This window comes from Schistocerca serialis, chromosome 10, assembly GCF_023864345.2.
Source record: "Schistocerca serialis cubense isolate TAMUIC-IGC-003099 chromosome 10, iqSchSeri2.2, whole genome shotgun sequence".
In the NCBI taxonomy this organism is placed as follows: domain Eukaryota; kingdom Metazoa; phylum Arthropoda; class Insecta; order Orthoptera; family Acrididae; genus Schistocerca; species Schistocerca serialis.
This window is the reverse complement of record NC_064647.1, coordinates 87,079,785-87,097,237: the sequence shown is the minus strand read 5'-3', so window position 1 is coordinate 87,097,237 and position 17,453 is coordinate 87,079,785. Positions and strand designations below refer to the sequence as shown.

General features: G+C 39.8%; 1 protein-coding gene across 1 annotated transcript in view; it reads right to left on the bottom strand.

Moving 5' to 3' along the window:
- The window catches only part of LOC126424559 (cytochrome P450 4c21-like), a 65,741-nt gene that overhangs the window by 16,177 nt on the left and 32,111 nt on the right, over positions 1–17,453 (bottom strand). The window contains exon 2 of the mRNA XM_050087305.1: positions 16,513–16,734. Coding sequence (XP_049943262.1) covers positions 16,513–16,734 — 222 coding nt within the window. The remainder of the gene's footprint in view (positions 1–16,512; positions 16,735–17,453) is intronic.

Here is a 17,453-nt window from a genome sequence, read left to right as displayed (position 1 = left end):
TAAACTCATTGCTTCCTAAGATTATACCCCCCATCTTGGTTGATGAGGTCGCCCCTGGTGCGAATTTCTTTGGCCTCAGTCCCAGTACTTGGAAGTCTGTGCCAACATCCTGCTATGTTCATAGTCCTCGCATGAATCTCGAATGAACAGTGATCTGCGGCCGCTGACTAGTTGGGATACATTAAGCGAATGTGTCTGTGGTGTTCTCAGCAAATATCTCTGACATTGTACACCCGTGTACTGTTAGACCAAAAAATAGTCCGGGACAAACTGAACAGTCGCAATTAATCAGATGTTCAAAATTTATTTGCAAGCTATGAGTCTGGAACTGCTACTGTACAAGTGTTGTTCAATAAATAACCTTCGTATTTTTTTTTAAAGCTTTTAACATATCGGGTTCGTCCGTAAGCTGATAGCATTTCTCCTTAGGTTTAATAAACACAACAGATACACATAACCGAGACTTTAATCATCAATAATATATTCTCCTTCTGCCATCCCTCCACTGAACTCAAACAGAAGAATATGTCCCAAGTGTTCCGATTTTTCCACTTGGCACTCCATTTTTTAGCATACACAGCCCAATTCACTACCTCCAAAGGACAAAATGACAATATGTAAACCCCGACAGCAACAGTCAACTACAAATAGAAAATTACCGATATTATATAAATAGCTGATATATTTTAAAATTTTAGAAAAACTTCTATAACATTTTATAATTTATCTCTGCCTTGGTATTACAAAGCCAATGCTTTTCTTTTGACAATGTACTAATAATAGCTAAACAACCATTTCAAATATTACATGATTATGAAGTGATTTTAATAACTGAAAAAGGAATAAGAGCTCTTATATCCAAATGTTGCAAAGATATGTTAAAGCAAATAACTGATATATGAGAAAGTTTGGTAAAAATGTGGTATCAGAATATTTGTCACAATTACATGCAAATAATTTAAGTTGTTATGCTGAGAGTCAGTATTTAATGTATGGTGGATTTAAATGGGAGGAACCAAAACCTTTTAATTACCAAAAAAGATGGAAAACGTCGAACAGTTCTAAAACAAGTTGTAATTTTGAAACAGATTCAAAATATCCAAAAAATTTATAAGATTTGCAAGAAGAAAATTGTGTCAGGAACTAATGAAAAATGTTATCAACTACTGTAAATTCTCAATATAATTATTCTGTTCATTATAGAAGTCTACCTGTCTCTGCAAATGAATGTAAAAAAATTATAAAGTTTCAGAATTTCAGCAATCTGAGTGGTTAAAAAAGTATATACATTTAAATACAGAAATGAGAATGAAAGCAAAAGAAAAGATTTTGAAAATGATTTCTATAAATTGATGAATAGTCTGAATTTGGGAAGGTGATGGATCTGACAGGTTAAAAGAGTATATACATTTAATTACAGAAATGAGAATGAAAGCAAAAAAAAAAAAAAAATTTGAAAATAATTTCTATGAACTTGCACATAGTGCTGTGTTTGGAAAGGCATGTAAAATAGATATATAACTAGTCTCAAATGGTGAAAAATACAAATTAATAGCTACAATGAATTTTAAAAATACAATAGAATTTGCTGATATATCAAAAGAATTTATGGATGATTTTCACCATGATGTGATGAAACCAATATATCAAGAAAGTATCGAACTTTGTTATCAAGTTACTGTTGTTATAGCTATAATATAACTACTGAAGTCTTAATGAGGCCACAAAATCACTAACTGACTGTTGTGATACAATAAACACCGAGGATACAATAAATATAGTTTACCTCAAAGTAAAATGGAGATGTTAGGAAAAGTAAAAGTAGAATGGAAAGGAAAAATATAAGACAAATTTTGTGACTTATGGGAGATAATGTTTGCTTGTAAAGTAGATGATAAGGAAGAGAAAACATCTAAAGACTAAAGATAACTTTTGCAAAAATAAGATTTTAAAGATTACTAATTTAACGGTAAAGTACAATATGTAACTGTAAATCTAACACAAAGATTTAAACATGACTTACACAATTTAAATTATTAAAAAATCGATAAGTCCTCATTATAATGAAAGATATGTTTTAGAAAATGGAACAGATTCATTACTGTATGAGCACATTGAATTAAATTGTCAAAGAATTTTCAGTTCTTGAATTTCAATTTTTATAATATTTACATGAAATATATTTATATATTCCTTCAAAAAAATAAATCAGTTATAATTTTTTGACTCTTTACATATCATTATCTTGTCTTAAACTCATAATATGAAGAAAATAAGGAACATTTTTACCATTATCTTCAATATAAAATGTGTATGTGACAATTGACATTTTCATAGATTTATCGAGTAACACTGTTTGATTCTTATAAAACCAGTTCAGGTCTTTAATTTCTGGACAATTTTTAAATTTTTTGAATTTACATCAGCTAAAGAAGACCTCCCCCCCATGAACCATGGACCTTGCCGTTGGTGGGGAGGCTTGCGTGCCTCAGCAATATAGATAGCCGTACCGTAGGTACAACCACAACGGAGGGGTATCTGTTGAGAGGCCAGACAAACGTGTGGTTCCTGAAGAGGGGCAGCAGCCTTTTCAGTAGTTGCAAGGGCAACAGTCTGGATGATTGAGTGATCTGGCCTTGTAACAATAACCAAAACGGCCTTGCTGTGCTGGTACTGTGAATGGCTGAAAGCAAGCAGAAACTACGGCCGTAATTTTTCCCGAGGGCATGCAGCTTTACTGTATGATTAAATGATGATGGCGTGCTCTTGGGTAAAATATTCGGGAGGTAAAATAGTCCCCCATTCGGATCTCCGGGGCGGGGACTACTCAAGAGGATGTCGTTATCAGGAGAAAGAAAACTGGCGTTCTACGGATCGGAGCGTGGAATGTCAGGTCCCTTAATCGGGCAGGTAGGTTAGAAAATTTGAAAAGGGAAATGGATAGGTTAAAGTTAGATATAGTGGGAATTAGTGAAGTTCGGTGTCAGGAGGAACAAGACTTCTGGTCAGGTGACTACAGGGTTATAAACACAAAGTCAAATAGGAGTAATGCAGGAGTAGGTTTAATAATGAATAGGAAAATAGGAACACGGGTAAGCTACTACAAACAGCTTAGTGAACGCATTATTGTGGCCAAGATAGATACGAAGCCCACACCTACTACAGTAGTACAAGTTTATATGCCAACTAGCTCTGCAGATAACGAAGAAATTGAAGAAATGTATGATGAAATAAAAGAAATTATTCAGATAGTGAAGGGAGACGAAAATTTAATAGTCATGGGTGACTGGAATTCGAGTGTAGGAAAAGGGAGAGAAGGAAACGTAGTAGGTGAATATTGATTGGGGCTAAGAAATGAAAGAGGAAGCCGCCTGGTAGAATTTTGCACAGAGCACAACTTAATCATAGCTAACACTTAGTTTAAGAATCATGATAGAAGGTTGTATATATGGAAGAAGCCTGGAGATACTGACAGGTATCAGATAGATTATATAATGGTAAGACAGAGATTTAGGAACCAGCTTTTAAATTGTAAGACATTTCCAGGGGCAGATGTGGACTCTGACCACAATCTATTGGTTATAACCTGTAGATTAAAACTGAAGAAACTGCAAAAAGGTGGGAATTTAAGGAGATGGGACCTGTATCAACTGACAGAACAAGAGGTTCTATAGAGTTTCAGGGAGAGCATGAGGGAACAATTGACAGTAATGGGGGAAAGAAATACAGTAGAAGAAGAATGGGTAGCTTTGAGGGATGAAGTAGTGAAGGCAGCAGAGGATCAAGTAGGTAAAAAGACGAGGGCTAGTAGAAATCCTTGGGTAACAGAAGGAATATTGAATTTAATTGATGAAAGGAGAAAATATAAAAATGCAGTAAATGAAGCAGGCGAAAAGGAATACAAACGTCTCAAAAATGAGATCGACAGGAAGTGCAAAATGGCTAAGCAGGGATGGCTAGAGGACAAATGTAAGGATGTAGAGGCTTATCTCACTAGGGGTAAGATAGATACTGCCTACAGGAGAATTAAAGAGACCTTTGGAGATAAGAGAACCACTTGTATGAACATCAAGAGCTGAGATAGAAACCCAGTTCTAAGCAAAGAAGGGAAAGCAGAAAGGTGGAAGGAGTATATAGAGGGTCTATACAAGGGCGATGTACTTGAGGACAATATTATGGAAATGGAAGAGGATGTAGATGAAGATGAAATGGGAGATACGATACTGCGTGAAGAGTTTGACAGAGCACTGAAAGACCTGAGTCGAAACAAGGCCCCCGGAGTAGATAACATTCCATTGGAGCTACTGACGGCCTTGGGAGAGCCAGTCCTGACAAAACTCTACCATCTGGTGAGCAAGATGTATGAAACAGGCGAAATACCATCAGACTTTAAGAAGAATATAATAATTCCAATCCCAAAGAAAGCAGGTGTTGACAGATGTGAGAATTACCGAACAATCAGTTTAATAAGCCACAGCTGCAAAATACTAACACGAATTCTTTACAGACGAATGGAAAAACTAGTAGAAGTGACCTCGGGGAAGATCAGTTTGGATTCCGTAGAAATACTGGAACACATGAGGCAATACTGACCTTACGACTTATCTTAGAAGAAAGATTAAGGAAAGGCAAACCGACGTTTCTAGCATTTGTAGACTTAGAGAAAGCTTTTGACAATGTTGACTGGAATACTCTCTTTCAAATTCTAAAGGTGGCAGGGCTAAAATACAGGGAGCGAAAGGCTATTTACAATTTGTACAGAAACCAGATTGCAGTTATAAGAGTCAAGGGGCATGAAAGGGAAGCAGTGGTTGGGAAGGGAGTAAGACAGGGTTGTAGCCTCTCCCCGATGTTATTCAATGTGTATATTGAGCAAACGGTAAAGGAAACAAAAGAATAATTCGGAGTAGGTATTAAAATCCATGGAGAACAAATAAAAACTTTGAGGTTCGCCGATGACATTGTAATTCTGTCAGAGACAGCAAAGGACTTGGAAGAGCAGTTGAACGGAATGGATGGTGGCTTGAAGGGAGGATATAAGATGAACATCAACAAAATCAAAACAAGGATAATCGAATGTAGTCGAATTAAGTCGGGTGATGTTGAGGGTATTAGATTAGGAAATGAGACACTTAAAGTAGTAAAGGAGTTTCGCTATTTGGGGAGCAAAATAACTGATGATGGTCGAAGTAGAGAGGATATAAAATGTAGACTGGCAATGGCAAGGAAAGCGTTTCTGAAGAAGAGAAATTTGTTAACATCCAGTATAGATTTAATTGTCAGGAAGTCATTTCTGAAAGTATCTGTATGGAGTGTAGCCATGAATGGAAGTGAAACATGGACGGTAAATAGTTTGGACAAGAAGAGAATAGAAGCTTTCGAAATTTGGTGCTACAGAAGAATGCTGGAGATTAGATGGGTAGATCACATAACTAATGAGGAGGTACTGAATAGGATTGGGGAGGAGTTTGTGGCACAACTTGACCAGAAGAAGGGATCGGTTGGTAGGACATGTTCTGAGGCATCAAGGGATCACCAATTTAGTATTGGAGGGCAGCGTGGAGGGTAAAAATCGTAGGGGGAGACCAAGAGATGAATACACTAAGCAGATTCAGAAGGATGTAGGTTGCAGTAGGTACTGGGAGATGAAGAAGCTTGCACATGATAGAGTAGCATGGAGAGCTGCATCAAACCAGTCTCAGGACTGAAGACCACAACAACAACAACAACAACAACAACAACAAAGAAGACCTTTTTCTTGTTTTCCAATGATAATAATATTTCTGATCGTTCTACACTTGGAATGCGTTTTAAATGTACACATTGTTCTCTAACCTAATTTTGTATATTTCTGAAAAGTAAATTATCATTTGATTTCCAATCATATAATTTTAACAAATCTCAAATTGAAAGACTTTCATTTGTTAATAAAAAAATTGTAAAAAATAAAAATGAAAATGTGTTAAACATTAATATGAAAAAATAATTTTTTTAAAAAATGTACAGTTTTCAAAGTTGTAAACAATTTTGATAAATGATTTAAAATCATTTCCATATTCAGTTGAAATTTATGATTTCTCCAACATTTATTTAATTTTGATATTTGGTTAAAATTTAAGTTTTTGTTTATTTATTCATGATATTCTGATTGTTATTTAATTTTTGTCAAAGTAGAAATGGTGTGATTGAAATTGCTTTGGAATTCAGCTGACAGTAGATAGAAAACGAGGCTGCAAAAAAATAAAAAACCAAAATTAAATTCATAAAATATAAGGGAAAAAATGAAAAAATGAAATTGAAAAATAAAATTTTGAAAAAATGGAAATGTAAAAAAATAAAAACTTGTAAAAAAGACATTTTCATAATTTTAAAATTTTACTTCCAAAAAATTTGCTTTTCTTGTGCATGTTTTTTCCTTGGTTAAAAATTTCATAATTAACAGTTTTTCAGTTTTCATATTCAGTTAAATGTATGAGTTTTCTGATATTTTTATATATGTTTGATATATATATATATATATATATATATATATATATATATATATATATATATATATATATGCTTCTTTCAAAGAATTGAATTCCACTGTGACTGTTTGTCCCAGGTCCAAATAATATTTTTTCCAGTGAGAGAATAAAGTTTTGGTGTAACTAGAATTTGCATATTCAGAAAACGATGGTAAAAATTTATGAGACCTAGAAAACTGCGGACTTGCTTTTTTGTGGATGGAACTGGAATGGCTCTGACTGCTTCTAACTTTTCAGAACCCTGCTGAATGCCTTCAGAAGAAATAATGTGTTCTAAAATCTTCACCTTTGTCCTGCCGAATTCGGACTTTCCCAAGTTAACTGTAATTCCAGATTCTGCAAAAACACAATGTTGAGCATGCGTTTATGTTGTTCCATGAGGCTTCTGCTATTAGAATATCGTCCACATATAAGGTGATGTGAAATTTAAGGAACTCAGTTAATATGGAATTTAGCCATGAATGAATGTTGCTGAAGAAATGTTCAAACCAAATGGAAGTTACCGAAATTGATAACAAAAACCGAAACAAAGAAAAGCTGTGTATTTTCTACATTCTGCATGCGATCTGATAAAAGCTGGGGATCAACAGAAGACAACACTTTTACACCATTAAAATTTTGAAGAAGTTCTTCCAAACGTTTGCGACCTGTCTGTTTCAGGAATGATGATAGTATTGATTCGTCTTGCATCTAAGACAAGCGTGATTGATCCATTTTTCTTCTCAACAACATGTAATGAATTGTTGTATGAGCTTACTGCATGTTCAATAATGCCATCGTCAAGCATGGATTGTATTTCTGTTCTAACATGTTCCCTATAATATGCCGGAATTACGTATGGTCTAACACAAAATTTAGTATGCTCACGAACATGAAATTGGTATTGAAATCCCTTGACTGTTCCTGTTTTGTGAGTAAAAACTGTGGAATGTGCTTGTAAAATCACAAAAAGGTCCTGCCTATCAATGTCATTACAAGTCTCAATTGTTTGAATTTTATTCTGAATTAACTCATTAGTATCAAATATGCTGTCGATATCATCCCTGTCAATACTTGCAGAGTGATTGTTAGTGTCAAGTTCCGTCGAAAGTTCCAAACTTTGTCTAACAAGAGGTAAAGCCAATTAAATTTCTCGTCATGATTTGAGAGCCAATCTTCAAATTTCAAAGTTATTGACCTACCTTCTTTCTCTAAACTTATTTCAGCATCGTGAAAGTTTAAGATTGCTTCGTATTCATTCAAAAAGTCTACTCCAAATATAATTTCTGTAGACAATAATGGAACGATAAGAAATTTCATAGAGAAACTGTAGTTTTGACAAAAGAATTCTAAGTTAGTTTGTTGGCGTACATCTACACTTTTTCCAAAGATGACACCTTGTAAATTAATCTTACATAACAGCTGGCAAGGTGCCGTGATTAAGTAAATGCAGGTGAGTTCTGAGGTGCTGTATGGGTTTGACAAGTACTGATTCTTGTGCAACATGTCTTCAAAATATTTGACAAAACTGGAGAATTCAGATTGTTCAAAGTGTTTCATCATTATGATGCTATGTTTTACTCCGTCTTGAGTAGCTTGAGACCAATATGCTGAGAAGAAGGCATGATAAAATTCTCCTTCACTGTGACAATCGCGAATGACCGATCGCCTTCTTACAGCCACACAAAAATTCCAGTCTGTGTTCTAATGACCAGTTGAGAGGAAAACAATGAGAGAATTGATGAAGCCATGCTTATGGATGAATGTCGTTGCCAGAATTCTTAAATGTTTGGAATTTACGAGTAGTAATGAACAGCTTATGGTCAAAGTCATCGTGTCGGCGAGTCGCATATCGGTCATTGTTACGTCGTGTCGGCGGTTCCACCTCAAAATTTGGTGCACCATGCCAATTTCTTTCATAATTTATGGCTTTTCCGTATTTCTAGGTCCCTCTTCCCGTGTTGGATTACTGAAATATGTAATTCTTATATTACCTGTGTCAACTGATCTTATACTTCACAGATTTCTCTTTTGTATGTGAATTGATTTGATTCTGATTTTGTTTAAAATTCTTAATTTCTTCATACTCTTCTGCGTCAGTGAAGGCTACCGGTCTTGTGTCATTCAGATCATCATCTACCTTTACAGATAAGTCAGTGAACTGTTCCGAAAGTTCGGCTACTTTCTCCAATAATGTACTGATTTCCTCACTGTCTTTTTCTAAACTAAGTTTCAGAGTGTCCATTTGTGTTGAAAGCGTATCTACTGTATCCTTTAAGTTTTCCTGAGTTTTTGAAAGTTGTGTAACCGAATCGGTAGATGCAACTGGGTCAGTTTTAGCTTGCAAGGCGTCGTGATTTTCATGAACAATAGCCTGCAGCTCTTTTATCGCTACTTCGTGATTGTGTAATGCATTTTCATGATGCGAAAAAATAGGTTGAAAATGCTCACAAATGTGTGGTTTTACGTCCTTATCGACTTTTTGACATTTAGATTCAATTTTAAGTAACTCTGCAGTTAAATCTTCACATGTCTGTTCAAGCGTTTGTTCCATTGAGTCTCTTTTGAATCTGTTGCTGTGTTTGCCCTCTGATTTTGTTCCATTGTGTCTAACTTTTGAACCTGTTGCTGTGTTTATCTCTGATTTTGTTCCATTTGTTTTTGATTTTGTTTCATTTGTTGCATTAATTGCAATAATAATTTATTAGTGTCTGGAACCTGTTCCCCTATGCTTTTCGGCAGTGCATTTACACCGGTAGCATTCGCGTTTTGAAAAACAGAAAATGGGTCTTGATTTAATTGAGAAAAAGTTGAGGATGCAATACCTGAATCTACAGTATTTGCAAAATTTTGTCCTGTCATTTCGGATTCTTGAGGCGAGCTGTTGCGTGGTCGTCGTTAATGTCTGTAAAGAGTTGCGTCTATGCCACATGGTCCTGCAACACAAGAACCTCGGGCTCTCCCTAGTATCTGGGTCACCTAACATGACTTGCAAAATCTGCTTTGTCATATGCTCCATTACAGCACATGAAACTTCTCCCTACAATGTGTCTGGCGCATCCCACTGTACCAAGAAAATAACGCGCTTCTTTATTGGCGCCAATTACTTCACCCCTAACTACTGATACGTGCTTGTCAGTTGCTTTCCCGTCAATTAGAATTATGCACCTTGGCCTGCCTCAGTCACCCCAGCACATCACACAGACCTGACAGAGTAACACAACATTTTTGCTGTACTATTAGCAAAGTTGCTCCACTACTTTAACTATATGTGTGTCGAAGATTACTATCTACACATAACATGAATACAAGATAATGCAACAAGAAAAAGGATATAAAATATGACTCTGCTGTTAGATTACTTGTAGCATCAAATGTTACAATCTGTGTTTCCCATAGCTTAATTTATTGTTTCCTCAGTTTTAAGTCTGTGATGTGGTGTAGACCACGTGACTCTCCTGTTTGAAGAGTTTCCAATACAAACGCATTTTCCTGAGCGATTCGGCATACGCGAAATGGTCTGTCAAAGAGGTAAAAGATTTTGCTGCAGAGTTAGCTCGGTTTCTTGGAGAAGCGGTGTGAGCAGACTAATACTTAATCTGGAGTCCATAGTTTTAGTAGATGCAGAGCACCTTTCCGTTGCCTTTTCCTGCTCTCCACGTCTTCCTTAATTTGCTTTAGAGCATTTTGAACTACTTTTGCATGTCTTAATTTTCCAGTTCTTGGAAAGTCTACCATCCCTCTGATTTTGTCTGGAGCTGGCGCATTTTTTAATACTGTTATTGGGCTAATTCCTGTGGATCCATGAGGCAGACTGAGTATTGGGGCAAGGCCGTTTCTACTCCAAAGTACCATTATCCAAGATGGCGGCGATGACGTCACCCAACCCAAGGCCAATTCTGCCCCAAGGTACCGTTATCCAAGATGGTGTCCCTGACGTCAGTTGACGACGTCACCCAAGATAGCGGCCATGACGTCATCTGATGATGCCAGTACAGGTATTCAAGATGGCGGGAAAGTGCCATAACCCCCTGCCATGCCCCCTGCCACGGCCCCTAGCGAGAAGTTTAAATTCAGTCAGGACAATACAACCTTTACTAACCTAAGAAAAACGCAGGAAGATAAGTCACTTAGGCTACCTCCACTAACCTAAGTCACCTGACTGCCACCTCATCCTAGGAACTGGCACCAAGTTTGAATTTTGGTGGGAAGATAGGTCAATTCATGTATCTCTACTAAGCTAAGAAAATGGCGCAAAAGAAAGGACACTTGAACTACTCCACTAACCTAAGTCACCCACCTGCCACCTTATCACAACTGGCGCCAAGTTTGAATTTTGGTAGGAAGATATGTCAATTCGCATATCTCTACTATGCTAAGAAAATGGCGCGAAAAAAGGACACTTGGTCTACCTCCACTAACCTAATTCACCCAACCACCACCTCCTCCTAGGGAGTGGTGAAAAATGGACTCAGCCTTCACTGGGCTAATGGACACAGGAAGGAGTGTACTTTATTTATTTTGGAACAATTTCTTTAGGCATGGAGTATATTTATTACATTGATACAAAACACGCACTCTGACATGCTTGGGGTCACATCACACAATCTACAGACATGCAAACCACTCTGCAAACATGGTTGTCAACTGTCGAAATCATGCAACAGTCTTCGTTTAAACAATTTGAGCCACTACCGCCATCCCGTGTGTTCGCCATGAGGTCCAGATCCCAACTGACTTAGTATACAGTACCACCGCCAGAGAGTGCATCATCCCTTGTAAGCAGGCTGTTTAGCGCTCTGTATGAAAATCAGTGACTGTGCCGTGATTGTAAAGGGAAAAGTATGTCAAGTCAAAAGAGCAATACAGATATTTATCTTTCCAGAGCCACAGCTGTCAACTGTTTGTATTTCTGATACTTCACTCATTGTCGAATGTCATTCAACTGAGATTGCTATTGTAACATTTAGTTGTAAGCACAGGGGTAAAATACATATGTGACCAATTTATTAGGATAAACATTCTACCTGTGCCTGCTCAGCCCGTATGACAGGTGACCTGTGCGTGGGTGATACACGTTCCCCATTTACGGTAGGAGCTGTCAGACTGGAAAGGCCTGTCGGAGTGTAGGAATTAATTAACCGTGATGTCCTCTAGACGACCGAATAGCGAAATAAAATGTACTATGTGTTGGATAGCTTTCGTGATTGCATGGAAATTTGAGAAAACTGAATTTCGAGGTGCCTTTGCACTGGATCATTATTCCCTCCAATGTAATCTTCCTGCCAAAATCCAAACTTATCACCAGTCTTAGGATGAGGTGACAGTCGGGTGACTTAGGTTAGTGGAGGTAGCCCAAATGACTTATCTTCCAGTGATTTTCTTACGTTGCATTGTCCTGATCCAAATTGTATTTCCTGCCAGTGGGGGATATGGCAGGGGGTGTGGCAGGGGGCATGGCACTTTTCCGACATCTTGGATAACGGTCATTGTGTCGTCAAACGACGTCTCAGCCGCCATCTTGGGTGACGTCATCAACTGATGTCACAGACGCCAATTTGGATAACAGTACTTTGGGGTAGAACTGGCCTTCGGGTTAGGTGACGTCATCGCCGCCATCTTGGATAATGGTACTTTGAGGTAGAATGGCCTTGCCCCAATACTATAGTGTTGAGTACATCTTGGAATTGCTGAAGGTAAAGACCGCAATTTCTGTGTCTTTTATGGCAATAAATCCTACAGGACTTCCCCAGTTCTTTAATGGCCTGTACTGCGGTATTTGCATGAGCACTATATTTTGATATAAAAATAGTTGTGATCCCTCGCATGCGTAGGAGTGATGTCCACTCTCTGGACCAAAATTGTGGGCTGTTATCGGAAATTACTTTGTCAATATGTCCAACCACAGCGAGAAAATCGAGCACATAAGCGGCGCCGACAGTTTTTGGTGTCGCGTTCCCTAGCAGAGAGAACTGACGTATTTCGATATGAGTTCAACTACCACTAAAACGTATCTATACACATTTAGTCTTTGGCGGGGGACCAAAGAGATCAGTCGCTGCTAATTCCTTTAACCTTTGTGGTATAGGTATAGGGTATAGTGGTGCTGTGAATGAAGTGGTCTGTGGTTTCGCCTTTTTTCAGATCTTGCAGGTTCTAAGTATCTGCATATTTCGTCTTGTCATGTTGCTGAAATATACAGGTTCTTCTTACAACATTTTCGGGCACTGAAGTGTCCACAGCTTAGGTGGCAATGCCAGGTTAACTTATTAATAAGCTCGTCAGGTGCACAGGTGCCTGTTTGTATTCTCTGCAGATCTTTTCTTCAAAAGAGGGCATCTTTCTTAAAAGTGCAATATTTCCTCAGTGAGGTACGTCCTTCCTTCAGTGCTTTCTTGAGAACAGACTAAGTGGGAACTTAACTTGTTCTCTTGCTATTCCACTCAGTGTTGTAGTAACAAAGTTCTCAAACGGGTCTTTTGACATGTAAACCAATTCGAAAAGCCACTCCCTTTGTTCAACGTCTATTGCTTCCTTGAGCCCAACTCGGTTACATGATAAAGCATCGGCTACAATGTTTTGGGGGCCGGGAACGTAGTGTATTGTGAATTCAAATTCTTGCATATAAACAGCCCACCATCTTAGTCTTCCATGGTTCAGAATTGCGGTCATCAGGAACTGGAGGACTTTAGTGTAAATGTTCGTCCTTCGACCGAACAAATAGTATCGGAATTTTGTGAAACCCCATACAATCGCTAACGCCTCCAGTACTGTGACTGTGTAATTCCTTTCATTTTTCTTTAGTACCCTACTTTGCGATAACCATCCCTTCCTGTTCGATCTCTTATTAGGACGTAACCCCTATTCCTACCCGGGATCCATCGCTCGACAGGCAGAATTCCTTCGTGGGGTCGGGATGTGCGAGGAGGGGCCCAGCAAGAAGCCCCTCCTTCAGTTCGTGGAATTCATGCTGCGCCTCCTCATTCCAACTCCACACTCTCTTCTTGCCTGTCAAACAACAGAGATGGGCTGTTGTCCGGCATGGCATGTCCACGAGTCTCTTGTAAAAATTAATTACCCCGAAAAAACTGCGTAATTGACGCTTTGTTTTAGGTATCGGGAATTCCTCAAGCGCGCGCAGTTTTTCTGGGTCGGGCCGTATCCCTTCTGACGATATAATGTGTCCTAAATATTTCAATTCCCGCTTTCCGAATTCAGATTTGTACAAGTTCATTGTGACGCCTTTGTTTCTAAATGCCGCAAGACGACCGTCGAGAACTTTGTTATGTTCGGTCCATGACTTTCCAGCAACGAGCACGTCGTCTACATGTAGCGCCACCCTACCTTATGTTCCGCCAGTACAACTGTATCCAGCGTCCGTTTAAAAGCTGTCAATGAGACATTCAGCCCAAAGGGTAGCTTACGGAACTGAAAGCACCTGCCATAACACAAGAAGGTCGTGTACTTCCCGCAAGCCAGAGCAAAGAGTAACCTGCCAGAAACTACGGCGGAGGTCAACGGAAGTGAGCACAGTCACACCGTGGAAACGCTGCAAGAGTGCATACAGAGTTTCAGGGCAGTCCGTCCCCGGTTTGATGACCGTGTTTGTTTGCCTTGAATCGAGGACAATCAGGATGGACCAGTCTTTCTTCCCCACACAGCGTAGTGGACTATTGTACTTGCTGACCGCTGCGCCAGCATCGCTTGATTTTCTTCTTCTACTCTTGCTCTATAAGTATGGTGTGGCATATGGGAGGGCGAAAATGGCTGGTGGGGCTTCAAGCGAAACTGATAGACAAAGTCCTTTATTGTCCCTGTGGATTCCGAAAATGTCGCTACATGCCGATGCAGAATCCTCTGCAGCTCGCGTCTGTCATCTTCCGACGTCACTTGTATTGTTTTCTCTCTAACCGAAGTATCAAAATTTTTGTCCGAGGGATGTATTTGTTGCTGAGGTGTGGGTGCAACCGTTTTGCTGCTAACGCATTTACCCGTCTCCCATCGAACGGCAAACAGTTCGGATGAGTGTTCTGAGTGGGTCCCGTTATGAAAATTAATTTTCACTGTTTGATCTGCTAGAGTTAACAAGATGCAGCCCTCTTTAAAATCGAGCACTACTTGTTACGCGATCAGAAAATCACGTCCCAGAATTACTTCAATTGCGAGGAAGGGCATTATCAGAAACATGTTAGTGAATGAATGTAATTGGCATGTGAATTCCACTTGCACTTGCTCCCGCACTTCCACGCCCTTACTGTTTACTGCGCGCCAGACTTTCGTCTTGTGTAGCGATGAAGTTGACCATGTACAAGTCGTACTACATCGCCTTAGTACATCCTCTCTAATTACTGATACCTCACTACTCGAGCCTAGCACAGAAGGTGTTATCTGCCCATTAATTCCTAGGTTTGCAATAGGACATTTTTCTGACAAAATTCGAGAAGAATTACTGGAAGAAGGTGATGTGGTCACATCACCTTCTTCCAGTAATTCTTCTCGAATTTTGTCAAAATCAATGAAGAAGATTCCCACTTCGTTCGACAGCAGTTTGTGCTCATTAATACCCTCTGCGCTGTGATCCCGTCATTGTTGGGGGGCTCCCTTCACCACTGTGGCCATTGTCATTGTGGCGTGGATCTGGGGTGTCGCATTTCTACTATTTGCACCAGTTCGCAATTGCTTTCAGGGGGTCCACGATGCCCGCTGTGCCCCCTATGGTTATCATACAGTCTGTTTCTATAATAATCTCACCAGTGATTTCGATCAAATCGATCATTGTTTCTCCACGGCCCTGAGTTTTGCGGCCAATTTCGTTGATCATAGTTTCGCTGTGGTCCAGAGTTTTGAGGCCAATTTCGTTGGTTTTCGTTACGTGGCGGCGCGCTTTCTATTCTATTCCTTGGGGTGCTTGAATTGTTTTGCACCCTTCGCCTGGCCTAATCATTGTAAGAGGTGTTGGAATGAAACTATATCATGCAAACCTCTTCCTGCTATTGTGATCTCCCTTCTAAGCTTTTGTGGGAATTTGGTGAGACAGATTCTGATTAATTCCACAGGCAAATACGGTGAGTCTAGGTTCTGATTTCGCCTTGTCAAATATCGGAAGTACGCGGCTGGGTCTGGGTGGTCGCACTCATTGTAGTCAGCAAACATTAATATTCCAAACTCTGTTCTCTCTTTTTCTGTCTCTGACCAAAATTCTCTAATGATGGCCACGCGAAACTCCGAATATGAACTGAATTGTTGCATCAGCGGCTGCAATCTAGCCCCCGCCTCATCACGGAGGAGGTTGTATGCAAACTTTATTCTCAGTTGTTCCCACCATGATATGGGTAAGGCTCCATCGAACTGGGAAATCCAAATGCGTGGATGTTGCAGATTGGTAGGATCTGGATACACTGAATACTTCATTGCAGATCTAAAATTGTTCCAGGAGTCCCCCTCGTCAGGAGTTATGATAATGGTCCTGCCACTCGAATCTATCACGTCGTCAGACCTTCTCAGATTCTGCAGGCTCATTTCCATCTGTCTCAGTTCATCCTGTTCCCTATTCTGGGGCCAGCCAGTGTGGCCGTGCGGTTCTAGGCGATTCAGTCTGGAACCGCGTGACCGCCACGGTCGCAGGTTCGAATCCTGCCTCGGGTATGGATGTGTGTGATGTCCTTAGGTTAGTTAGGTTTAAGTAGTTCTAAGTTCTAGGGGACTGATGACCACAGATGTTAAGTCCCATAGTGCTCACAGCCATTTGAACCATTTTGAACCTATTCTGGGTATCTCTATCACTGTTATACTGCCGTCCGAAATTGTGGTTCTCGTTTGTTCGCAAAAACTCACGGAGCGTATCGCGTTTGTGCCAATTTATTTCAGTTTGTGCGTATTTGAACTGTAACAACGACCGAACCTCTCCACTGTCGCACACTGTCTTAGGGATTCTTCCACTAGAATCGCTCTGACCTTGTCGAGAGTTTTCGACCGCCAACGTTAACGCATCCATTCTTTTGCTCACCTTTTCCATGTCTCCTGCCCGGGCTTGTAACGTAGCCTGCTGGCAGTTGACCTGTTGGCAGACACTGTTTAGTGTCTCCTGCTGTTCCTCGCACGCACGCTGTATTGCCTCTTTCACTTTGTCGGTGTCTAGTGCTAGTTCCGAACGGTCCGGTAAATTGTTCTCAATGTCATCGATCCGATTTTCGACACGACCTGTGACTGTGTCCAAATCTTCACGTATCTGGCGAATTTCGGTCTGCACATCTTCATTGTTCTTTTTACTTTCTGTCGCGAACGTACCTACGAGTGTTTCTAGTTGTTGTAACGTAAGTGTCAGCCCGTGTAATTTCTGTTCCGGTTCGTCAAATCGTTTATTTAACCTTCTTACGTCCTCATCTACACTGTCAAGTTTTCCATTTAGCTTTTCGGATTGTTCCTCATTTTTCTACTCTCTTCGTCAATTTTCCTACTCTGTTCATCAGTTTTCCTACTTTGTACTTGCACCAATTTGAAAAGTGCTGCAAACATTTCGTGTGGCGTGGTGGGAGCGGACGCAGAGATGTGTTGAGTCTCTTCACTACTTTCAGACGCTGCAGTGTGCTCGTGATCTCCATGCTGCGGCTGACCTTGAGGCTCGGGCATCAGCTGTAACGGTCCGGCATGGGTCGCCCTTTGTGCTGCGCTCGCCCTCTCGCCCGGCGAGTTCGTGCCTGCATCCCCTCGCATTTCCAGTTGGTTCTCTGAGTCTCACTCGTCAGCGGTTCACCTCCGAATGTTCCTTATGAAACGAATTCTACATCTTCCATTTCCGCAACATTTCGCGCTCGTACCCTAGTAATGCCCATAACCCGGTGGGAACAAACCATAACTGACGAGATTAGATTTGAAAAGTACACACTAAAAGAATGAGTGAAGTATAATTGTTTTGGCAGTAAAGTGTATGATGGTAACTAAAGTAAA